The 24974-nt window shown below is 40.7% G+C and overlaps 2 protein-coding genes across 6 annotated transcripts in view; one reads left to right on the top strand and one right to left on the bottom strand.

Moving 5' to 3' along the window:
- Positions 1-2711: 2711 nt before the first annotated feature.
- NFYB (nuclear transcription factor Y subunit beta) lies at positions 2712-19489 on the top strand. Of its 2 annotated transcripts, none has more exons than XM_070410942.1 (8): positions 2712-2808; positions 5342-5428; positions 10418-10511; positions 12257-12387; positions 15278-15475; positions 16742-16823; positions 17590-17669; positions 18377-19489. In XM_070410942.1, exons 2-8 carry the CDS (start codon positions 5423-5425, stop codon positions 18407-18409), a joined length of 624 nt encoding a protein of 207 aa, XP_070267043.1. In that variant the 5' UTR covers positions 2712-2808; positions 5342-5422; the 3' UTR covers positions 18410-19489. The 2 variants fall into 2 exon arrangements, with proteins under 2 accessions (XP_070267043.1, XP_070267042.1); XM_070410941.1 differs by lacking the exon at positions 2712-2808 and adding an exon at positions 3436-3601.
- The window catches only part of HCFC2 (host cell factor C2), a 63214-nt gene continuing 45623 nt past the window's right edge, over positions 7384-24974 (bottom strand). Inside the window, exon 16 of one of the 4 annotated variants that reach the window (XM_070410934.1) lies at positions 7384-7573. In XM_070410934.1, coding sequence (XP_070267035.1) covers positions 7467-7573 — 107 coding nt within the window. In that variant the 3' untranslated portion in view covers positions 7384-7466. Of the gene's footprint in view, positions 7574-22926; positions 23075-24974 lie in introns of those variants that run through there. The other 3 variants (XM_070410937.1, XM_070410938.1, XM_070410936.1) reach the window with 3 other exon arrangements.

Below are 24974 nucleotides of genomic sequence, written 5' to 3'. Positions count from 1 at the left end.
TTTGTATGGAACCATGTGCTCAGCGAAGGCTCCTTCCCCCTCGGAAGGAGCCTCTGCTAGCCACACCCACCATTTCTCTGGACTAACCAATGGTAATCAAGGGAAGTGCACGCCATCGCTATGACCACATCCTGTGTAATGGGTCACCAGCTCGCACCTGGCCAATCGGCGGGGGGCACAGCCCCCTCTCCCGCCCCTACTCCAACCCTCTATGAAACCCCTGGTTCCAGCAGACTGCTTTCTCTTTGCCACCTGCTGCTGCGTCAGTAAGGAAGGTAGAGGAGCTAAGCCCGGGCTTAAAATAAAAGACTCTTTGCTTTTGCATCGGATTGGATGGCTCCCTGGTGGCTTCTTGGGAATCTTGAAATCTGGGCATAACACTGTCCTCCTGGGAATCCTATGAGGCCTCATTAAAGTCATAAAGTAAAATCCAACTGAGACGTCTTCATTGTGCCAGAGATTATTTCATTGTTTGCTGAATTATGACTCAGAAATAATGGTATAAACTAAGGGGCAGCTGTGGTGCCCATACACCATGCAGTCACCCGTCCTCTGTCTTTTGACTTTAATACAAGGCCTGGATTAGCTATGTCTTTCTCAAGACTAAATTTGATCCACGTCTCTTTCACCAGCTGATCACGAAAAATGGTTAAGGTTACTAGTATTGAGGGCTTCCTGAATATCGGTATAAAAAGACAGGTTGTCCAGGCAGGATGACCTGGGGGGTTCAACTGCAGAGAGGGTGTGGAGGAAGTCCCCAGTCTCCAATGAATAGATACCAGGGGAAGGAGAGTGCTTTACTCACCTTTGTAGCCTCGGGGTTCCTAGCACAGTGCCTGGTAAACAGGAGGAGCTGAATCACCTTTTTGTTGAATCTGAACTAAGCATGTAGATTAGATCAGCAGTACTGAAATAATACATTAGCTCAGAGAAAACAGTCATCTGTGCATCTTTTGGTTCATTACCCAGTGTGTGGATTAGTCATACTTCTCCTGATGCTACTACTTCTTTTTTTTTTTTTTTTAATTTTTTTTTTTTAAATATATTTTATTGATTTTTTACAGAGAGGAAGGGAGAGAGATAGAGAGTTAGAAACATCGATCAGCTGCCTCCTGCACATCTCCCACTGGGGATGTGCCCACAACCCAGGTACATGCCCTTGACCGGAATCGAACCCGGGACCTTTCAGTCCGCAGGCCGACGCTCTATCCACTGAGCCAAACCGGTTTCGGCTACTACTTCTTTTTTATATTTCCTGCCTTTGAGCACATCCTTTCACTCCACTTTGTAAGTAATCATAGAGAAAGGGAGGTAGAAACGCAAGCCAATTTTAATATTTTCCTTTTTTTTACCCGATAACAGTTTCAAAAAGTTTGATACATATTAATAAAATTCATATCATATAAAAATCCTGAGATAATGAGCCCAATTTTTTTTTTTTAGGACTTTCGATGTTAATTCTAAACAAGCCTAAGCAGTAGCTAGTATTACCCCCCACCATGGAGGTGAGGGAACCCTCACACAGAGGTAAAGCAGTTAGGCCAGGGTCACAAGCCCTTAGGAGCTGGAATTTAAATCAGATTGCCTGACTCCAGGGCCGCATGGCTCCGTACTGCTCCTGGAATAATTTGGAGGCTTTCACTTGTCTTTTGCTTCATTATTTGCTCCAGAAATGTTAAAATATGTGGAGAAACAGTAGGTGCTCTATAAATAAAACATGCCTGTATATTTCTAAATGATTAAAGCTGGAAAGTTTAATGTGGCACCATGCCCCTTGTTTAGTGGAAGCGAAGGGAAGGCGATTCCCGGCTCCCCTTGCAGAAATCCTGCCACCCTCTTACAGTGAGTGGCTTCTGGCTCAGCGCCCATCGGTGATGGTCGCCGCCCCGGGAGGGGGAAGCCCGACCCAGACTGCAGGCGGGGAAAGACAGCAAGGGCGCTTGGCTGCACGAGGAGAGAACGGGCCAAGGATTCTTGCAGCCCAAATGTCATCTGGTTGGGAAAAGCCGCATGTCAGTTGCAATTACTACGTGGGGGGGGGGGGGGGGGGGGGGAGGCAGGGGGAAGGGCCGGATGCAACTTTTTAAGTTGGGGTGAAGGCTGGCTAGGCTGTATTTTTAGGTGAAATCCGAAGAAAAGCGAACACCGTAGCTCAGTGCCCGCGTCAGAGGGAACGCTGTGCATTTGGCGACGTGAACAAGGACACAAGGAAAACACGAGGTGCTGAAGGCGGTCCAGGAGGTGACTGCCATTTAAATCCACCCGGCGGCTCCGGTGTCGCCCTGGCCCGCGGCTCCTGCCCTTGGTCTCCCCTTCTTCAAAAGCGAGGCGCAGGCCGGCGGCACCCAGGCAGGTGTGACAGCTCCACGTGGGAGAGGGTGGGGGCTGAAAAGGGGGAGCCCGAGATCCCCCGCTTCGCAGGGGTCCGGGGAGACACCGTGGGAAGAAAGCCTTACAGACCTCAGCGGCGCCCCAGATCCCGGCCCCTGGAAGCCGCGGGCTCGGCCAATAGACCGCGGGGCCCCCCAGACCCGCACCCCGCGGCGTGCAGCCCGCTCCGCCAGCGCGCGCAGGGGCGGCTGCTCGGCGCACGAGGAGGGGCCGGGGCGGGGCCGCGGAGGGCGGGCGGGCGGGCGCGCGGGAGGCGCGGAGGGAGGGTGTCGGGCGGAGGGAAGCGGCCCGCGGCGGAGGGAGGGGAGGCCGAGTGCTGGAAGCGGAGCTCCGCGCTGGGACTGGTTCCTTCGCAGCCATTTTCTGTCCAACCAAACAGCCGATTGGAGACGGGAGCCAACCAGGGCTGCATTGGAGGTTTGTGTCTCGCTTCGGCCAATGATCGCTCCTAAACCGACTCCACTTTAGCTCGAATGAAATGTCCGTCTCCTCCCGGCGCCGTCCCCGCCGCCAACGCCGCCGCGGCCGGGGGCACTCGCCTCTCTCCCGCCCGCCCGCCCTCCCGCCCCGGCCGGGGCCGGCTCGGCGCCTGCGAGGCCGCTCCCGCTGCGGGCCCGGCCGGGGAGCGGGCGCCGGGCCGCGGCGCGGTCTTTGTGCGCCGGGCTGCGAGCGGCGGGACGCGGGCCAGGGCGCCTCCCGCCCGCCGCCGCGGAGCTCCGGCGGGACGCCGAGCCAGGGGCTCCGGGCGCCGTCGGCCCCCCTCTCGGCGGGGCCCCGCCGGCTCCATTTTGTGCGGGGAGCGGGCCGGGGGCGGGGGGGACGCGGTTCGGACCCCCTGCCCGGACCCTGCCCTCTTGGCCGGCAGCCGCGCGGGGGTCCCCGGGGAGCGCCCCTCTGCCGTCCGTGGGGCATGCGGGTCGGGCCGCTTTGTCTGCCCCGCACCGGGGCCCCGCGCGGCGGGCGGGCGGGCGTTGGGCGCGGGCCGGGCCTGGGTCGGGGGGATGCGCGGCGGGAGCGGGAGCGGGAGCGGCCGCCCCGCACCGGCGGGGCTGACAGTTTGGCGGCTGGGGTGCAGGGTCCGCCCGCGCACGGTCGTGGGGAGGAAGCGAGGCCCCGGGAGGAAGGAATGGATCCGGTCGCCCCGCAGTCGGGTTTGCACGGGAAGGAGGCAGCCATCTGGCGGCTTGCGGTCCGGGGACTGGCCCCGAAGGTGGGACTCAGGTGGAACCTCGCGGGGGAGGCGGGAGGCGGTGTCGGGCCCTCGGAGCACTGGTCTCCGAGAACAAAGCATACAGAGCACCCACCAGTCGCAGTCTCCCCCAAAGTCCTCTAGCGGGGTGACTTAGCTCAGGTAGGGCGCGACCTTTCAAAACAAAACAAAAACACAGCGCATCCCGCTCACCTTGGACTTCACCGTCCGTGGGCCGCGCGCGAGTCGCTGGTCACCGGGTGGCTCGGGCTCGTATGCAAACGAGTCGGCAGCGGGGAGGGAGGGGGTGAGCCCGTCGGTGTGAGTGGCATTCGCAAGTAGGGGCTCTATTTGTAAAGTATTGGAAGTTTAACCAGAACCCCCTCAAAGGCAGTTCAGTTATCCCTGTTCTCGGAGCTCAATTTAAGGACTTTTATTGATGCAAAACTCCGGTGGTTGATGCCGAAGAAGGGAGGGCGGAGGAGGGGTCTGCCGCTTTTCTTGGATATCATTTGCATTTCTTCAAACACTAAACAGATGTACGCATTCCCTTGAGCTTTCACATATATCATAACCTGCCTTTAAAATATATATTTCATATGGGGTGAGAACGTTTTTCTTTAATTTACTGAATCTAAATACTCAACTATTTGGGTGAGTGTGGTGTGAGGGGTAGACCCACCCCCACCCCCATCCCCAAGCAAAATACACAAATATATATCTAAATCTATATATATCTTATATTTTAAGTGTTGTGAGGATTCCCCCTTCCCCCCAAAGACACCCTTAAAAAAAGTAACACTTCTACTTACAGGAAATAATTTTTTGGGCAATGTTGGGGTTAAAAAGAGGACAATATTTGAAAAGAAATTAAAAATTGCTTTTACGATTATAGCAGACAATGTCAGCCTGTCTTTGCTGCCTCTACCCTTGTAATGGCTTTTTGAAAATTCAATTTCAGTGGCTACAATCTTTTCCTGCTGTTTACTAGATTTCATGCTGGAATGCCTATTATTTTTCTTCCCTTAAAATTAACACTGAAAGGATGTTTTTGTTTTGACACTTCTCCTCTAATTGTTTCACTTGAAAAAAGGAAAAGAACAAATGAGAAATGGAGATTGTAGCATTAGTAATTGATACCAATTTATTCAGCTATTTACAGTGAGAATGAAGAGCTATTCAGATGCAATTTTAGTCCAGATTGGTGGTGCTTTAAAATTATAAATAGAGGTCTTAATTGATTGTGTTGTTCTGTGTATGTTCTCTGGACAGCATGTATCTTTCCAGTATAATCTGAGATATTTAATTTTAAAGCATTATATTCTGAGATAAAATTTTCTCCCCTTTTGGGCCCCTGAATCTCATTCTAAAACATTAAGAAAACCATCTCCAAATTAAGTCGATATTGTGTCTTGGCTGTTAATATTTTAAGTAGTTTTGATGTGTAATTTTTTGTCTCTTGCATATTATATAATTTGGTGTGTTGTGATGAATATGGTGAGCATGACTAAACTCAGAGTTATGTTGGAAAAGCAGTCTCCCCTGCAATAGAATCAACGTTTAAAATTTGAATTCTCCAAAATAAATCTTCCAATTTAACAAACATTTATTGGGTGCCTGCTTTTTGCACCGTTTTACACCATGCACTCCATTGAATAAGAATTGTAGGTAAAATTATACCATACCTGCCTTTTAAAGTTTTACAAACAAGAAAGCCTGTAGGCTATACATTTTTCCCACTGATACATGTTTATATTCCAGGTGGAAATTGGGCAAGTATTAGACACCGGTTTGGAAGGGTGTTCTTGAACACCCCTGACAACACCGTTCTGACAGTATTTCATGACAGTAAGTATGTTTTACCATTTTGGTTGTTAATTAGATTTGCACAGTAATTAGCTGGAAATTACAACTGATTTTATATTGGAGATTCCTTATAGGATGAATGCCTTTCAAGTCTAGACAGACCGTACCGCTATTCATTCCCAAAGCTTCCTTCTTTGTAGTGACTTGGTCTATAGTGTTTGCTGTGGGCCCCAGAGGGCTGTCAGAGCTACAGGATACAAAGCTTGTCCCAGCTCTTAAGAGGCTGTCTGTTTATCTGGTAGGGCTTTAGTCGAATTGAATACTTCAAGGACAGTTATGTGTGGAATGGAAAATGCTGGCTCTAAATAGGGACGGTACAAATGAAAAGACGAGAGGTGGGTAGGCCTGGGTAGTGGGAGTGTCGAGAAGGGAGCTTGTAGGCCCCCAAACGAGCCTTGAAGGTTGAATGGGATTTGGATAGGTGGGGGTATTGCCAAATGCAGAAGCCTGAAGGCGAGTAACGTATGTTTAGGGAATGGAGAGTACATCTGCCTGGTCCAAGGGGGGATTTCACAGGATAATCGAGTGACGAGATTCCCCTTGGCCTGCCTGGATACTTCGTCTTGGATCTGCTACTGTATCTGTGACATCAGGCCTTGAGCAGTGATTGCCTCGCTGCTAAATTAAAAGAGCTGCATCTGGTGATCCTTAGAAAGGCACGTTCTAGCATTAAGATTTTTTTTTATCAGATTATAAGAATTGAAAACAAGATTAGTTAGGTTAAGTGAGGGACCCACTCTTCATGCCTGGAAAGATGATGAGAACTGCATTTGAAGGGACAGTAGTCATAGAAGGTTTCATTTGTCCAGTTCTTCCTACACATGGTGCTCTTTGCTAAGGGCTAAAGGGCACAATAACTTCACCTCTCACAGCAGCCCCATTTAAATGGGGAAGCGGAAGCACAAAGAGGGTGGTACGGAAAGACATACAGCTACGAAGCCGGGAGCTCAGCTTCAAACCCAGGTGGTCTGTTCTAAGAGCCACTGTTCCATGATGCCACCTGGTAAGATGAATCCGAAACCAGGTGCATTTCTTAGCCAGCTGACCATTAACGTCACATATTTTAGAGAACACTATTTTCAACAATCGTCACTAAAGGAATTCAGTGGGATTTCACTACTCTATTCCTACCAGTTCCCTTGATCTAATGATTCATCGTTTTACCCGTTCTCTTGTCATTTTCCTACCTGCTCTTCCCTCTGTTCCCTGTCCTTCACCAGTAAGTGTCACAAGTGGGCATCCTGGTACCACTTATACATTCTTGGTCACCAGCGTCAGCCAGGCTCTTCCTTCCCGTTCTCTGCAGCAGTGGCATCGTCTGCCCAGCTGCACGAATCCCAGCATTATCCTTGGTTCTTCCTCCAGCTCTGGTTCAGTCAGATCTGCTGCTTTTACCTACTGCTAACATCTCCAGCCTCTGCTCTCTCCAGTCTCCAGATACTGGAGTGACCAGCATCTTGCCTGAGTTCCTGCCCTGATTGCAGCACTGTGGTCCTTGCTGGTCTGCCCCTGTCCTTGCCCCCCTCAGTTCATTGTTACACTGGACTGTAGCCCGAGTGGTTTTTTAAAAAAGAAATCCGATTTGCCCCCTTTGCTCTTGCCCACTGCACTGCTTGATCTAGCCCCCACTTAGCTTGCTCTGATCCACCAGGACTGTATTTCCCTCTTTCCTTTGTTTGGAACATTCTTTTCCCATCTTTCCCTGCCTAACTGATTTCTATTCATCTTTTAGTCTCAGTTTAAATGTGATTTCCTAACACAGCCTTCCTTGACTCTCGGACTATGAGGTCCCTTTCGGGAAAAACTCCCCAAACACACAACAAAACATCTTTGTTTTCCTTAGCACTAACAGCTAATCATTTGTAATTATTTAATAGCTCCTATTGTACAATGCTGTCTTTACATGGCAAGTTCTATTCTCATCCTACTTGCTCAAGGTCTCATGACCAGCAAGTAGTAGGAAATTCAAACCAGGTGACCCAATTCCAGCACATTCCTTGGAAGTACGGATAGGCTATGCTTACCAGTCCTTCCCCATGCTCCCAGTTTGCGTAACATTTGTCTTCTCTGCTAGATGAGGACAGAGACTTGTCTGTGCTGGTGACTGCTTTCCCACATGGCAGGGACCTGATAAGTATAAGTGTTTACTTGGTAAATGTTTGTTGACTGGCTTGCTTACAATTGATAATCTATTAGAAATATTTATAGGATATTTTAGATCTAGAAAGAAATCTTTGGGATGCAGCAAGTTCCATCTCTCCCAATATGTAGATAGCATATTGTAAGCATTAAAGATGAGGCTAATTTGTTGATGTGCTCATTCATTTGTTGAATGAAAGGTATAAGTGCTTTGGGGATTCAGAGAAGGGAACACTGAGTTTTGGCTTACAGAATGGAGTAAACCCAAAAGATTTCAGGAGGATGGGGGAACACTGGGTTTAAAGTATGGGAGGAAGACAGAAGGTATGGTGAAAGGACAGGAAAGCTAAAACTTGCGGAACCAGAGATATAGACAGCTAAGCCCATGATGGCTGGGTGGCTTATCTTCAAAGAAGGGGAGGTGATAGTTAATGTCTCCTGAGTACTCAGTGCCAAACACTGTCCTTAGCAGGTTTCTGTTCTTTGTTTAATTCTGACAACTCCAAAATACTGTCAGAGCATTTTTTAGAAGCTGAGGTTTAGAGGCTAATCCAAATGATGATCTTGCTGCTAATTCCAGTGCATGACAAGATATTGCGATTTTTTAAAAAAATATATTTTATTGATTTTTTACAGAGAGGAAGGGAGAGAGGTAGAGAGTTAGAAACATCGATGAGAGAGAAACATCTATCAGCTGCCTCCTGCACATCTCCTACTAGGGATGTGCCCGCAACCAAGGTACATGCCCTTGACCGGAATCGAACCTGGGACCTTTCAGTCTGCAGGCCGACGCTCTATCCACTGAGCCAAAACAGTTTCGGCGATATTGCGATTTTTAACTTTTTGCCTTTACTTTTTATGTTATATTTATAAATTAATCTCTCAGATCCTAGTTATTTGAACAGTGTCCTGCAGATCAACTAATTTAAAAAGACTCATGGTATCCTGTGGATATTCATTTTGGAAAGAATTTTTTACTGTGGTTATTTTCTCCCCTGTTAAAAAGAGTTGTTTTCAGTTGTTTGTTCTGAAACAACCACTGGTCCTGTCTCCTACACCGTGATCTCCCCTAGGGCATTGTAAAAACTAGTCAATTCACAGCTATTCTAATTGAGCTTTTTTACGGCTAGTAAAACCTATCATCATGTCTATCTATTAAAGACTACTCCCCTAGTATCTTGTTTGTATTGTAGGATCAATACAGTATTTTATATTTGGGTAATGTTTCCCGTGCATTTATATTAACTGCAGTATCTGTGTCCTTGTCTAACACTTCTTTCCATCTCTGTTGGACTTTACAGTAATATGGCATTTATTTGATACATCTGTTGACTGCGGTATCTAACGTAATTGGAAATACAGATACATTTCCATAATTTACATAGTTTTTTTAGGGGGTAGAGAACAGAATTCACATACCTTTAATAATTTGTGAAAGTACAGGGTACCTATTTACTCATACTTTTAAAAAATTTTGATTGATTGATTGATTTTAGAGAGACAGCAATTTGTTGTTCCACTTATTTATGCATTCATTGGTTGTTTCTTGTATGGGCCCTGACCACAACCTTAGCGTGTCAGGACAGTACTCTAACTGAGCTACCCAGCCAGGGCCTCTAAGAAGTGCTATACAGTCAGTGAGTTATGACTCTGCCTCTCCTACTGATCTCTGAAAACAAGAATCCCTATTGGTTAAATGCATTTCTATATAAAATGGAAATAATATCACCTTCCCTATCTCAAATAGCTGGGTTCTGGGCTTGATGAATATTTAGGATCAAGTGTCTCTTGATTTGGCCTGAAAGCATGTATATATTCCACTTAAATTTTGCTATACTGTTTATTCAGATAATGCATTAAAAATTTTCTACCCACAACTAGCCAGTCCCTTGTTTTTTGTTTTTGTTGTTGTTTTTTCTCTCTTTTTAAGTATTATCTGCAAAGCCGAAAGACTTCCAGGGTTTGTCATGTTGGTGAAATAAAGTGTAGTAGTTTAAAATTAACGGTTCTGTTTTTTTCCAGATTTTTCCCTCCTAAAATTCTTTTAGCTCTGACCAAAATTAATTAAGCAGGCACCTTTTCAAATAGCCATTTTAACTCTCACTCTCGTCTGTGGTTATAATTTTCCTACCCTTATATGCAGAACTCCAGTCTCCTTGGCCCCTCCTTTTCTTTTTTCTTTAAAGAATCAAAAGTGTGAGGGTAGGGGAAAGAGAAAATGAACCTTTGCTTAGAATTAGAGGCTGATGGGCTCATTCAGAATGTGGGTGCATGCTTGGTTACATGGGTACAGATTGTGCAAGGAATTCATATACTTCTTGTCCCAGACAACAGTTTGAATCAAGACATTGTCTATTGTGGAACTTCCGTGAGACCACAAAGGAAGTTTGCAGAGGAACCAGAGGTTTTCCTAGGAATATTAGGCTTCAGCAGGCGAGCCAAACGTGCCGCACACAGGTGGCTTTTAGGAGACTACTAATTTTGGTTTTGCTTGTTAATCCAGGGGTAAGTTAGGCTATAAATCAGAGTTGTCTATACTATATGTCAGGGTTATGCAGTTGCAAATAAAGAGATGTGTATTTTAGATTCATTTCCTTATTTTGTTTCCCTGTTGGTCTTATGTTTTCACTTATGGAGGATGGTAGGGAACTCTTGGATAGTTGGCAAATTATCAAAAGGTTTCCAAATCAAGAAATAGAAATGTTTTCTTTTAGTAAGCTTAAGCTATGAAAAAGGTAGTTGACCTGTCCTATGATATTTCGTGAGCACTGACTCTGTTATGTTTTTTACACGAGTTTTACTGAAGAAGATTGAAACACTTTTTCTTCCTAGATGGATGGTGACAGTTCTACAACAGATGCTTCTCAATTAGGAATTTCTGCAGACTATATTGGAGGAAGTCACTTTGTTATACAGCCTCCTGATGGTAAGAGCCACAGTCAGAACAGCTTCACAAGTAGAAGCAAATTAGGAAGTGGAAATTTTATTAATATGATGCTATAGGCTACTTTTGTCTTTATAGGAAAATTAGCGATCTTGCATCACCATTCAGTGAAAGTGTATAAAGGTATACTGTGCTACTTTAATTAGCAATAGTCTTCAAAGAGTGATGAGTTATAGAAAATAATTCTGTAAGAGTATGCCTTTTAAAGTTTCTTTAAAAATTTGTTACTGATTTCCTATTTGAGAATGAAACAAAAAAAATTCTTACTCAGTTGGAACAGTAACAAGTTCTTTAGAGGGTGAGTTGCTAGCTATTATTTTTAGTACTTATAAACAGATTTATTTTTGTTTTTCCTTCAATATTAAGTTTGAGTTCTGTAGGTATTAAAATTGGCCTATCAGAAATAATTTGGTTTTGTTGCATTCTGATTTGTAAGATTAAAAACATTAAGATACATTTTTGTAGAAGACAATTAGAGGAGGCAATTAGTTACTTCAACCTAAAACATACTTAAGCAAGTTAATTTTGACAACATCCTTTTAAACACATGAAAATGTATACTGAATCAGCTTAAGTGACTTTCCTATTTAATTCATATAAAGAGTGGGAAGTTTCCTTACAAGATAATGCATTTAATCATCAAAGGGTATTATTGGTACTGGGAAAGCGTCAGTTATATCTAAATCTACGTAATTTGAAAATTCACTTTTTGTAATAACATTGGATCACTGCTATAGCTTTGTTCAAAACTGTAACTACATTAGTAATAAACCAATTAGATCAGTAATATTCAAGTCCAATTTTCCCTTTCTAGGTAAATTTGGCTTTGGTTAGACATATAAGCTCTTAATCTAGCAATAGTCAAGGAGCCATCATCATAGGTCAGGGTCTGTAAGTTTTATAGCTCAGTCATGGGAAACATTTATGAGCACTTGTTTTGTTATAGGTGCTACTAAGTGCTAGGAAAGAGACAAAGCTGACCCCTGGTCTCAAGTAGAAAAAAATCTAATAGAAGGAATCCTATATAATAAAAGGCTAATATGCAAATCGACCGAACGGTGGAATGACCAGTCACTATGATGTGCACTGACCACCAGGGGGCAAATGCTCAATGCAGGAGCTGCCCCCTGGTGGTCAGTGCACTCCCACAGCGGGATCGCCGCCCAGCCAGAAGCCCTGAGCCGGGTTCACGGCTGGTGAGCCCAGCGGCGGTGGCAGGAGCCTCTCCCGCCTCTGTGGCAGTGCTAAGGATGTCCAACTGACGGCAGTCAGAAGACGGCAGTCAGAAGCCATCAGTCGGACATCCCCCAAGGGCTCCTGGACTGCGAGAGGGCCAATTTCTTGCACTGGGCCTCTAGTCAGAAATAAAAAGAATCATACAGTGTGTCAGAAAAGATGCAGAGAGGCACTTGTGATGTTTCGTGAAAGCAGAGCTCACTTCTGAAGTGCTGTGCGAGGTTATTACTGAGCTCTTGGAGAATGAGTAGGTAGGATTTGAGTAGGAGAGTGAGGACCAAAGTGTTCTAGACAGTAGGTTTGAAATTAAGGAGTGGGTTTCATTCTGGCCCTGAGAAAGTGGTGGAAAAAACTACTATATCCCAATCCCTAAAAAGGGTTAGGAAATGAGCCAGAATGGCTCTCATCCTAGATTGCTATAGACAGTCTTCTCTCTACCTTGAAGTAAAAATTATGAGAAGCCTGAAACTAAATTACTTTTATTTCTTTAGATAATGAGGACAGCATGAATGATCATGAAGACACAAATGGTTCAAAAGAAAGTTTCAGAGAACAAGATATATATCTTCCAATTGCAAATGTGGCAAGGATAATGAAAAATGCCATACCTCAGACGGGAAAGGTAATGTGGAGGAGAAGCGGAAATAGGAGATTTGGGGGATGGGGTGGGGTGGGATGTAAAACTACATGAACATAGTTCATGACTACAGTTAGTTCCTGATTTCAGTCCTTCAGCAAATCAAGTATTTCTTTCAATTCTAATACTTAGTTACTGAACAATATTCCATTTTAAGTTCTATCATGTCCCCAAAATGTGCTCCTTCTCCCACCTATTATAAGCAGATGAAATATAAGAACCTTTAAAAAAATAGGTGTATTGTCAGAGCTATCAGGTTTGGGCATATGAGGTAACTTCCATAATGTGGCAGCAAAATTGGGTCATATTGGACTGATATATGTATTACAAGGATTTTTTAAAAACCCTTTTATGCCCTAGCTGTTTTGGCTCAATGGAGCATCAGCCTGCGGACTGAAGGGTCTCAGGCTCGATTCCAGCCAAGGGCACATGCCTGGGTTGTGGACTCGATCCCCAGTAGGGGGTGTGCAGGAGACAGCCAATCAACGATTCTCTCTCATCATTGATGTTTCTCTCTCTCCCTCCCTCTCCCTTCCTCTCTAAAATCAATAAAATATTTTTTTTTAAATCCTTTTATTTGGAAACAACTATTTTGTTTTTTATGTTTTTGTCATTTTACCTGAGAGAACATTTTTAAAAATTGATTTTTAGAGCAGCAGTCGCCAGTCTTTCGGACCTCATGGACCACCGACCGCTGTCTTAGAGAGAGAGGGAGAGACAGACAGAAAGAGAGAGAACCTCTTGTGGTTGACTCCTATACTTGCCTGGATTGGGATTGAACCCACAACCTGGGCATGTGTCCTAACTGGGAATTGAACCCACAACCTTTTGGTGTACAGGATGATACTCCAACCAACTGAACCACCTGGCCAGTGTGAAACAACTTTTTTATAAAATTATAGATCTTAACATACATTTAAATTCAACTGGTAATTTTTTAAGCAGCTTTGTTAGAACAATTTAAAAAATTCGTCACTGTACTCACCACTTGGTCTCAAATAAAATTCACACTTTTTATGTTTTATATTGCATAATAAACTTCTATCATTTTATTATAGCTTATAAAGTATACGTGAACGTAATAAAGCTTTTAAATAAATATATTATTAAAATATATCACTCAGCCTAGAAGTTCCAGTTTGAGAGGTCCTCTTTATGTTTGTTTGTTTTTTTAAATATATTTTTTTATTGATTTCAGAGAGGAAGGGAGAGGGAGAGATAGAAACACCAAAGATGAGGGAAAACCATTGATAGGCTGCTTCTATACATCCCCTACTGGGGATCGAGCCTGCAACCTGGGCATGTGCCCTGACTGGGAATTGAACCATGGGCTCCAAGGCTCAACTACTGACTCACACCTGCTGGGTCTCTTTATATTTTAAGGGGAAAAAAGCACAACTGCTGATTATTGCTGAGGCTAGGCCTGCACTGTTGTCCAGTACCCACAGCTACAAGTGGTTATCGAGCACTTGAAATGTTATTGAGCTAATTGAGATGCACTTGAAATGTAAAACATAGACCAGATTTTAGAAGTTTGTATGAAAAAAAGAATGAAAATACCTCAATTTTTAAATTGATCCTGTGTTTAAATAATATTTTAGGTTTATTGGGTTAAATAAAACATGTAAAATTAACTTACCTGTTTCTTTTAACGTGGCTACTAGCTATCTAAAGTTATATATACAGCTCACATTATATTATCTTGCTTGACTGCATGTATGAAATTCGTTTACTTTTCTCCAGGATGCTCTTTAGGTATGGAGATGAAAGACAGTATGTTTTAGCAAGGATTTTGAGTGTCATTCCTATTAGAGTGGCTTTGGAATTGCATAATTTAGTCCATTAGAGTCTTACTTTCAAACCCCAGGCCCTTAGGAGAACGGTTTTTATGAGGTGGTGGGTGTGTGCTTCTTTAGGTAGGCTTTTTGTTGTTGTTAATCCTTACCAGAGGATATTTTTGCCATTGATATATTTTTTTTAAGAGAGAGTGGAAGGGAGAGGGAGAGAGAGAGAGAAACATCGAAGTGAGAGAGACATATGGATTGCTTGCCGCCTGCATGTGCCCCAACCTGGGCCGGGGATCGAGCCTGCAACTGAGGTACATGCCCTTGACTGGAATCGAGCCCACCCTTCAGTCGGGCCAGCGCTCTAACCACTGTGCAACCAGCAAGGGCTGGGTAGGCTTTTTAATAAACTCAAAACCTATACCTGACACTTTGTATTTTCAGTAGAAAAAATGTCACCAGGTGTCATTCTTTCACTCCCTTGTAAGTCTTATGTGACTTCGGTGTTTTTCAAAATTTTGGTGCCCTTATTCTTGGAAATGGTAGAGCACAGAACTGGTACCGAAGTCTGTAGCCCACAGTATACTATCTACACACAACCTGGTTTTCTTGGGACACTCATTAGTAAGGGTTTTTATCTTGGGATGGAAGGGATGTCCAGTGGTTGCTTTTATAACTAAACTAGAGCCCAATGCATGAAATTCATGCAGGAGTAGGCCTTCCTTCCCCCAGCTGCCGATACCAGCTTCCCGCTGGCACCCAGGACCTGGGCTTCCCTTGCAGCCCCAGCTTCATCCCAAAGGTTGTCCGGTCTAATTAGCATATTATGCTTTTATTATTATAGATTATATCTGTTTTCTGTGAATAGTTGTCAAGGCTTCTCTGACTTGTATTTGAGTTTTTAATTTTCACTCTGAGGGTGGAATTTTAATAGTACAAATTGTGTTTATGTTATTAGCATATATTTCAAAGATTAAAGGTTTAGTCATAAACTGAAGTTTGTATTATTCTGAATAGCTTTCACTTTTGCACATTGTTAGGAAGGTGATGATTATATTCCCTGCAAATTTACCTTTCATTTTTCTCTTCAGATTGCAAAAGATGCCAAAGAATGTGTTCAGGAATGTGTGAGTGAGTTCATCAGCTTTATAACATCGGAGGCCAGTGAAAGATGCCATCAGGAGAAACGGAAGACAATCAATGGCGAAGATATCCTCTTTGCCATGTCTACCTTAGGCTTTGACAGTTATGTAGAACCTCTAAAATTATACCTTCAGAAATTCAGAGAGGTGAGTAAAATGTCTTCCATTATGCTTCTAAGAAAATAAGATACACTATTCACTAACTTGTAAAATGTATTGCTTAAAAATTCATTTTATAGCAAACTACATAACATTTGTTAGATGTGTGTCATCACTTACGTTACTGTACTTAAGTAGTAAGTCCTTTCTTTTTCCTTTGGTTATTACTAATGACAGCATAGTTACGTAATGATTAAGAACGTGGACTCTGGAGGGTGAACCCCAGCTCCGCCACATGTGAACTCTGTGACCCTGGGCAGCTTATTTAAGTACGTTAGGCCTTGGTTTCCTAATCTGTAAGGTGAGGTAATAATAGTCCCTGCCTCCCAGCATATTGAGAGGATCAGGTGGAACAGCCTATGGACTGCATTTAGCTGGGCATACAGTGAGTACTCAATAATGTCAGTGTGTGCGGGTATTGTTAAGAGGTAGTCGTTGCCTATGAATTTTGTGAAAATGAGTTAAAATCGGCGTATTTATTTCTGCACTGCAAGTTGGGTATATGATTCACTTTGCTTTCAAAATATTTTCTTAGTATCTTTAGTGTTAGGATACCATTAAATTCGTGATACCTTTATGGAATGATTAAAGTAGGAAGAAATATGTAAATTCTTCACAGTATTTTTCCAAGTCTTTAGCATCGTGGGACCTTAGAATGGAAGGTAACTTAGAGGTCTTTGGTCCAAACTGTAATTTTGATTTAGAAATTTTAAGCTCCATCTATCTGAGCAAAATCAAGGCCCAGAAAGGCAAACAAACCCTCCTTCTTATCTTAGTTCATGTAATAAAGGTGTTTGTTGTTCTTAAAAAAAAAAATTAAACTTTAAATTTGCTGTTACAGTACTGCCCAGTTGGCTGAAAGTGTATATGTAATTGATAACTTGGGTCATTTGTAGTAGATTCATAAGCTGAATATTTATTTATACTATTTTACAGACTATTTCATCTGTAAGTAGAGTTCTATTTTCCTTTTGATGTAGTGTGGAATTAGAATAATTTATTTAATTTTACCCATAAATAATTTAGATTTTCTAGGTGATTATTAAGACTATCTTTTGATGATTACTACTTGTATAAAAAGTTTTAGCATTTGAAGACCTCTTCACATGTAATTAACCAGAAGTGTTAATAAATACTCTGTGTAGTGTTTGTAAAAAGATAAGCTCCTAACTTTAGGAATTAATCAAGCATTCTTGTTTAGAAAACTGTTTCTTTTGAATAGCAGTGATTACTTTTTTGGTTCTCCTCCCCCAGGCAATGAAAGGGGAGAAAGGAATTGGTGGAGCAGTCACAACTGCAGATGGACTAAGTGAAGAACTAACAGAGGAGGCATTTAGTAAGCAGTGTTGTGATACGTTTATACAACTAAATTTAATGTAATTTAATGTCAGTGGTGGTACTTTAGGACTATCAGCACTGAGTGTTTTGACATAGCATTGTCTTGAATAGTCCTTCTTAGTTGATGCCCGTATATTTGAAGTCAGTGAGGGATAAGTATAAAATTTAAATTTTGCAGACATTATAATCTTTCACCAATAGTTCAACTGATTGCCATAGCCCTTATTTTTTCGTTTAAGATTCACGTGAGATAGGAATGCTGAGAACTGTAGTTTGCAATATAAAAATCTTGTGATTTAAATAAATTAGAACTGATTTATTTTTTTAATTATATTGTTATATGGTGAAATAAAAGGTCTATGGTGATTATATTTCTCATATAAACTTTATGTGTAAATATTTTATATTTCTCATATAAACTTATATGATTTCTTACATATAAAATATATGCTGCTTAGGTATGTGAGTGTTGCTTCCAGACAACCCTCATGGTGTAGGTCTACTCCTGACTCAGAAACTCATTTCTGCAGGTTTGTGCACATGGGTAGTTAGCTAAAGTACAGTTCAGAGAAATGAAGATTCAGAAAATCAAAAATGCTTTGGGAGCTTTTTAAAAATGGAATATTTGGGGGTTATGCTTTGGCCCAAGATTACATTGATAAACAGCAGAATTATAATGAGACGTTAATGGCACAATTTTACAGTGCAGACCAAGAAAGTAGATGCAATTCTTTTCTCACTTTAACTTTTTTTTTGTCTTTTAGCTAACCAGTTACCAGCTGGCTTAATAACTGCAGATGGTCAACAACAAAATGTTATGGTTTACACAACATCATATCAACAGGTAGAGTACCTTCTTTATATTTTAAATTATTTTAAGAATTTATTATATCCATTGATTTTGATCACAGGTAGTTAATTTCAACACATTATTATTATTATTAACCTGACTTTTAAAAAGGTTAAATATTATTTTCTCAGAATATATAATTGTTTGGTACTCTCATAATGTTACACACACACACACACACACACACACACACACTCACACTCACACTCACGAGGCCCGGTGTACAAATTTTTGCAAGGGTGGGGTCCCTCATCCTGGCTGGTGATCAGGGCCATCTCGCCCAGTCCAGGGGGAGGGACTGTGGGAGGTTGGCTGTGGGAGTGCACTGACCACCAGGGAGCAGCTCCTGCGTTGAGCGTCTGCCCCCTGGTGATCAGTGCACATCATAGCAACCTGTCGTTTGATCGACTGGTCTTAATGGTCGCTTAGGCTTTTATATGTGTGTGTAATGTTATACACACACACACACACACACACACACACGGTCATATTTGCATAGAAGATTTCTAGAAATATAAACAAGAAATTAATAAAGTAGTTTCCTTGGGTAGAGAGAGATTTGGGGTGAGAAGTAGACTTATTTTTCATCTTCTATTGTTGTTTTTTTTAATTGTCTATTTTTATTCATTTAATGTTTATAATATGCATGTTATTTTTAAACTAATTTTTCATTCTTGCCAACTTACATTTTCTAATCTTAGATTTCTGGTGTTCAACAAATTCAGTTTTCATGATCTGAAGAAATGATGGAGTGGAGTAGGAGAAGCACGTCTGTACGATTCCGAAGCAGAGACATTAGAAGGAAAGGACTGGGAAAAGCTGTCTCTCTGTATATTAAATAGCTGTAATGTAGCTTCCTGATGCTTGACTAATTGAGGTGTTAATTCTGACTTGAGGATCTTTTTCATGAATGATTTTAAAGAAAAATTTGGATTTTAAAGGTATTAAAATATTTTTGTTTTGTACAAGAGTTTGTTGCTCTGTATGACTCCTGTATGCATTGTATATTGCAATTTATTACTGTCAGAGATTTGTAGACAGTTTCTTATTTTCATATTGAATCATGTTACTTTTGTAATTCAAGTAAGCAGCTGGGTTAATTCATGATGTTTGCCCTTTTAATAAAATACAAGGGTAGAGTTCATTTTGAATGCAAGTTGCCTTTATTATAAGTTTGAGTTTGTCTTGGTTATATACTATCTTGCATGATAACCTAGCTAGATTTTTAACATTTGCCATATTTATTAAAATTAATTTTTTGTAAAACATTCATAGCGTAAGCAGCACCATTTTTTAAAAATGTAACTGAAAAATTAAGTGTGAATGCAGAAGCAAATATTGTCTGCCCAATTAAATTTGGTGCCCATTAACAGTGTTTACACTGTTCATTGTGCCTGTTAAGATAATTTTAGTTTATTGGAGCTTTGTTAAGACTACATTTATTTATTATAAGTGTTGGAATTCATTTAAGTTTAATGTAGTCCTAGTGCTCTTGAAATGGTGCCCCTTTCATTTTGTATCAGATTTTTCCAAAACATATCTTACTATCCTCTTCCAGAAGAGGGACTTTATAGTCTGATGGTAAATGTCCTCATTTTACCTTTTTAATTGAAATGTCAAGTTTCCGGTTATACTATGGGAACCAAGAAGCATCAGACATCAGTCTGTATACTGACATTTTTTTGCATGGGTGAGTGAATGACATGAAGAATTGAGTGAGTGCTAAGAATGGGGTGAAAGAGAAGCCGCCAACTTCTAGTGTGCTGTCTTGATCTTTGCAATAAACTAAACTTATATAATGTAACTTTGCATAATTTAGTAGCATGTATTTGGGTTGTTCCATTTTTGAAATAAGGATTTGTATTTTTTCATCTTTTAGGTGATAATTAACTTGAGTGTGGTTTTAAAAAAAATCAATAATTGCTATTGTATATTTTGCCTAAAAGGGCGAGTGTTTGAGAGAATGTGATCTTGGAAGGATGCTCATATTTACAAGGTATAAGCAGTTTCCCACATATAGGCTGAACAGAAGCATTTACTTTGCCAGAGGCACCTTTGGGGGCATATCTGGACTAATTTGAGGTTAATAACTTCCCCTCCCCTTTAAAAAATAGTCATCACAGAGAACAAATAAACAAAAAGGGGAGGAGTGGTGAAACAACCATCATTCTACTACTATGTTGAAATGACCAGTGTTAATATTTTGGTAAATATCATTTGTCCTTTTACTTTGCTAAATATGTATATTTTTATAAAAATAGGTTCTTACTTGCTTGCATACTGTTTCATAATCTGCTTTTTTTCACGGAATATATTGCAAACATATTTTCCAGGTCATTAGTCTCCTAATTTTATTCCTCTATTCTATTGTGTGGCTGAAAGCATAATTTATTTAATCCTCTATAGGACATTTTGACTGTATACATCTTTTCCCAGGTATAAACAATACTTCACTGAATCTTGTGTACATCCATGACTGTTTTCTTAAAATAATTTCTTAGAAGTAGAATTGCGGGGTTAACAGATAGGCAAAATTTTTAGGCTTTTGATACTTACATATAAGTGTATTTTTGAAATATCTTCTATTTGATCTAGGTAGTATGTCACTATATAATTGATAAAAAGCATTTGGTCTTTGGTAGTTTAAAGATTGTGTTATGAAAAAAAAAAAAGATTGTGTTATGTTTAAGCATCAAGATAAAGAAAAATTAGACAACTTTAAAATTTTAATATATACCAAAACAAATTTCTAATAGTCCTGACTAAAAGCTTTAAAGTAGGTAAAACCAGGTCACTTTGGGTTATGTGACTTTCATACTCTGAGAGAATCTTAGCATTCTGCATGTGCCAGGTACATAATCTCCTTTTACACACGTAAGAGGTAGTGATGGAGTCTTTCTTGGCTTATGTTGCACTGAACTGAATATGTTTTCGTCCCCTCTGGAATGTCGTAAGTATGTAAGTTCCTACATTAACCTACAAGTGTGTGTTTTAAAAAATGTAAGTTTGTACATACTGCTTTTATAAATACCCAAGAGAGAAATGGGCTCAGAGACTAAGTCATAGATAGAATATATATAAAAGTTAAGATATAAATTATCTAATTCAGGGGCACCAAAAATATGCACTTAAAATAGACTAGCTTTTGGTGTAGCTCTTAACTTAGTATCATTTATATGAGTAGCTGAAAAGTATATTTTATCACATAAAGCAACAAATATTCTCTTGTTTGGGACTGTTGATAAAATAACTTTCCCTAAGAGATTTTTTTAAAAAATCTTGCACTGCAAGATTTCATTCTTAGCAAATGGTAGAAGCTATTTTTTTTCCCATGTTTCATGCCTAATTGCTAGTGCTGTAGGAAATCCTTTTAGTTGGACCCTCATAACTATGTTCAGTTAGCATTATTAAAGGTAACTAGTATTCCTTTAACACACCAAGGCCATCCAGAAAACAGGCTTTTTTTTCTTTTCTTTTTTAAAGAAAGGAAAATACTGAATAGATACTACACAGTAGGAGGAAAAGAAATACAAATAGCTTAAAACGTCCTCATACCCAATTATATGACACTAGGAAGGTAAAATTCTCTCTGGAGTAAAGCATCTCTATTATTATGAGACAGAGAAGGGGCAGATAGGAGCTAATGAAGCTATAGTCCCTTAGATATTTATTTCAAGACTTTTTATTTATACCTGATTTTATAGAATCCCTTCAAATCATGCGTCACAGCTGACATTGGATGGATTAATTTCTCTGGCTTCTGGCCATCACCTTTCAAAATGTAAACTTGTGCAATAGTACATACAGGTTTCCCTGACCATGCTTCCAGAAAGTTTTCTTTTGCACTGCATATTAAATAGATACTTGTGCAAGGCAATGTATTATAAGAACTCCTATGCCAAGGTTAATGCCAGCAAGTGTGCCCCCCAAAAGTCAGATATGTGCTGGCTCTGTCTATAGTAACCTAATGTCCATGGATTAGTTCTGGGAGTGCAAGTTATAAGTTTGATAGGTAATTTCTCCATCTGCTACAAAAATACGTAAGATTAAAAAGTTCTGACACCAGCGTAAACTTTTGCCTCTAAGGCAGTGGTTCTCAACCTCTGGCCCTTTAAATGCAGTTCCTCATGTTGTGACCCAACCATAAAATTATTTTCGTTGCTACTTCATAACTGTAATGTTGCTACTGTTATGAATCATAATGTAAATATCTGATATGCAGGATGGTCTTAGGCGACCCCTGTGAAGGGTCGTTCGACCGCCAAAGGGGTTGCGACCCACAGGTTGAGAACCACTGCTCTAAGGTATAATTTAGGTCGTCTTCATCCTCTAAAACAAACAGTAACAATTTTGTGTCTTTTGCACCTGTTTTCCAAAGTTCAATTTCAGAGTACATGTGAATGAAAGATATTTTCAAACCTTAAACACCGGGTAATTGATGTAAAACAAGTTGCTGGGCAAAAGATAAGTCATAACAGACAGTGCCTTCAGCCAGGACAGGTATGCCAAGGGGCCTATTCATGCATAGATAATCCCCAATCCTATGTTTACAAGAAATCAGATCCAAATCCTTTTTTCAGACCAAAGCAATGACTAATCAAAGAACACAAAGGAGTAATTTGGGCTGACAGCCATTAAAGGAAATGGCAGAGCCATTCTTTTAGAGGAAGAGTATAACTAAAGAATGGTTTTTGTACATTTCTAACCTTGCAAGTAGCAGTCTCATAAAAGTGCTATCTTGTAGAACAGTGCAAAGCAGAGAGCTTGGCACCCTGGAATTCTGTATAGACTATACACTACCATGTTTCCTACTTACATCAAGGGCACAATAAAGCAAATTTTAATTTGGACGTCATTTCCAATTGAAAGGCAGTCTAGATACCCTTAATAACCCCCAGCTTATAAAACTAAATGCTGGATAAAATACAAGCAACATTGTAAATTAATATTAAGTAATACACAATATCTTAAAATATACCACTGAATTTACATGAAAGTAAGTCATCGCAAAACTCCCAAAATGAGGTGAAAATAGGAAACCTGTGAGGTAAGACAGTACCAAATCCCACTTTGCCCTGAGACTTGTGTTGAACTGGAGACCATGAAACAGCAGCAGCGGGGGGACTGGACCTAAAGCCTGAGGCTCACTGGAGTCCAGAAGGGCCACCACAGAAAAGTGAGCACTAGGAAATTTGCCTTCCTCCACTGTGGTGCTGGATGGCGGGAGATAAATCACCAGCTCCCTCAAATTCAGACAGGCCAGCCCTCCATGTTTGTGATCTGAAATTATAGAACCTTCAAGCTGGTCAAGTGGTTTCAGGTTGGTAGCTCCTCCTGCAGTGTCTGGCAGAGCAAACTCTCCTCAGGACCTCAATTTCAATCCATGCTCCAAATAATTCCTATTTCCCAAGGAAAATAAGTTTAAACTCGAGGGAAAATGGCACCATGAGGGAAAAACAACACAGTGTGTACAACAGTGGAATCACTCACAAGGACTCTAAAGGAAAAAGTAATTTGTAAAGGAATAGAAGCATGGAAAATACGAACAATGAGCAAAAGATCACAGAGAACAAACAAGAAGATTTGTAAACCAAATAAAACTCATTGAAATAAAGACCTGGCCAAGTGGCTCAGTTGGTGCAGCGTCATCTCATACACCAGAAGGCTGCAGTTTGATTATTCCCAGTCAGGGCACATATTTAGGTTGCGGGTTTGATCCCTGTCAAGGTATGTACAAGAGGCAACCATTGGATGTTTCTATCTCACATCCATGTTTCTCTGAGAATCAATAAAAACATCTTCTAGTGAAGATCTAAAAAAAGAAAAACCCAACAAATAGAGGGGGAAAAATAAACACCCCCCCCCCCCAAAAAAAAACCCAAGACATAATTTAGGACAAGGACCTAGAAATAAATCCAACTTATATTTGTAATCACAATAAATATAAATGTACAAAACTATGCAATTAAAAAGATAGTTTCCCTTTGGTCTTTTGAGTGTGTCTCCTGCAAATTCAAAATATAAGACCAAAGACAGATTTAAGATATTCAGATAAAGACTAACCAAAATCTTGCTATAGTAACAAAATAATAAAACTAAGGCAGCAAACAACATTCATAGGGATAGAGTCCCTGCCTGGTTATAAAGGGTCCAAAATTCACCAGGGAAGACAGTATTCTAAATTAGTATGTATCTAATAATAAAGCCAAAAAAGAAAGAAAGCAAATAATAACTTCAAGAGACATTGAAAAATCTATCATAATCAGATCGTGAGACTTCAGGAAATAAGAAATCAAGTAAAAGGTGAATTAGTACAGAGATTTACACAGAACTACTAACAAGTTTGATTTAATAGACATGATACTCCACTATTGGGGAACACACATTCTTTTCCGAGATCAGACGAGATCGGGAGTGTTCAGGGTGGTATGGCCGTAAACCACACATTCTTTTCAAGTATATGTGGAACATGCATGAAAATTGATCACTTGATAAATCATAAAGCTATTTTCGTTTCAGAAAACTGAAACCTTATAGCTCATATTCTCTACAAAATGCTAATAAACTATAACACTTCAGTCCCCAGCATCTCCACTAAAAAACAAATATATAACACACCCTGGCATGTGGAAATAACTTTAAAAATAACAATTGGGCTAATATTCAAAGCTCTGGAATATTTAATATTTTAATTTTTAAAAAGGCAGAAATAAACTAATAGGAATGAGAAAGGCTCATAACTACAGATGCTATGGAAACTAAAAATGTAAAGATAACATGGCTTCATATAAAAAAAATTTTAAACTAAGATGAAATGGAGAAATCACTAGAAAAAAAATATTAATCAAAACTGTGTGCTTGCTTTGGCAGCACATATACAAAACTAACTCAATATAAAATCTTTATGATCCTACAACCCCTAAAGAAATGGAAGCAATAGTTAAAATTCTTCTCTTAATGACAAACGGCCTTAAAGACAAGGTCCAGCCCTGGCCGGTGTAGCTCAGTGGATAGAGCGTGGGCCTATGGACTGAAGGGTCTTAGGTTTGATTCCCATCAAGGGCACATACCTGGGTTGCAGGCTCGATCCCCAGTGTGGGGTGTGCAGGAGGCAGCCAATCAATGATTCTCTCATATCATTGATGTTCCTATCTCTCTCTTCACCTTTCCCTTCCTCTGTGAAGTCAATAATGTTAAATAAATAAAAGACAAGGTCCAATCTGAAACTCTTCCAGACAATTGAAAAACTCATTTCATGAGGCTAGTCTAACGTTGGTACTACGACTAGACGTGAAAGGA

The sequence above is a fragment of the Myotis yumanensis genome, unplaced genomic scaffold (assembly GCF_028538775.1).
Source record: "Myotis yumanensis isolate MYYU_CA2020_CCGP unplaced genomic scaffold, mMyoYum1.0.hap1 SCAF_3, whole genome shotgun sequence".
In the NCBI taxonomy this organism is placed as follows: domain Eukaryota; kingdom Metazoa; phylum Chordata; class Mammalia; order Chiroptera; family Vespertilionidae; genus Myotis; species Myotis yumanensis.
Note: the sequence above shows the minus strand (reverse complement) of the source record. Positions and strands in the feature narration are given on the sequence as shown.

Coding starts and splice junctions, on each gene's coding strand:
- NFYB (XM_070410942.1), top strand. Junction 10,512..12,256: donor TGTTATACAGCCTCCTGATG/GTAAGAGCCACA, acceptor TTATTTCTTTAG/ATAATGAGGACAGCATGAAT. Junction 16,824..17,589: donor ACTAACAGAGGAGGCATTTA/GTAAGCAGTGTT, acceptor TTTGTCTTTTAG/CTAACCAGTTACCAGCTGGC.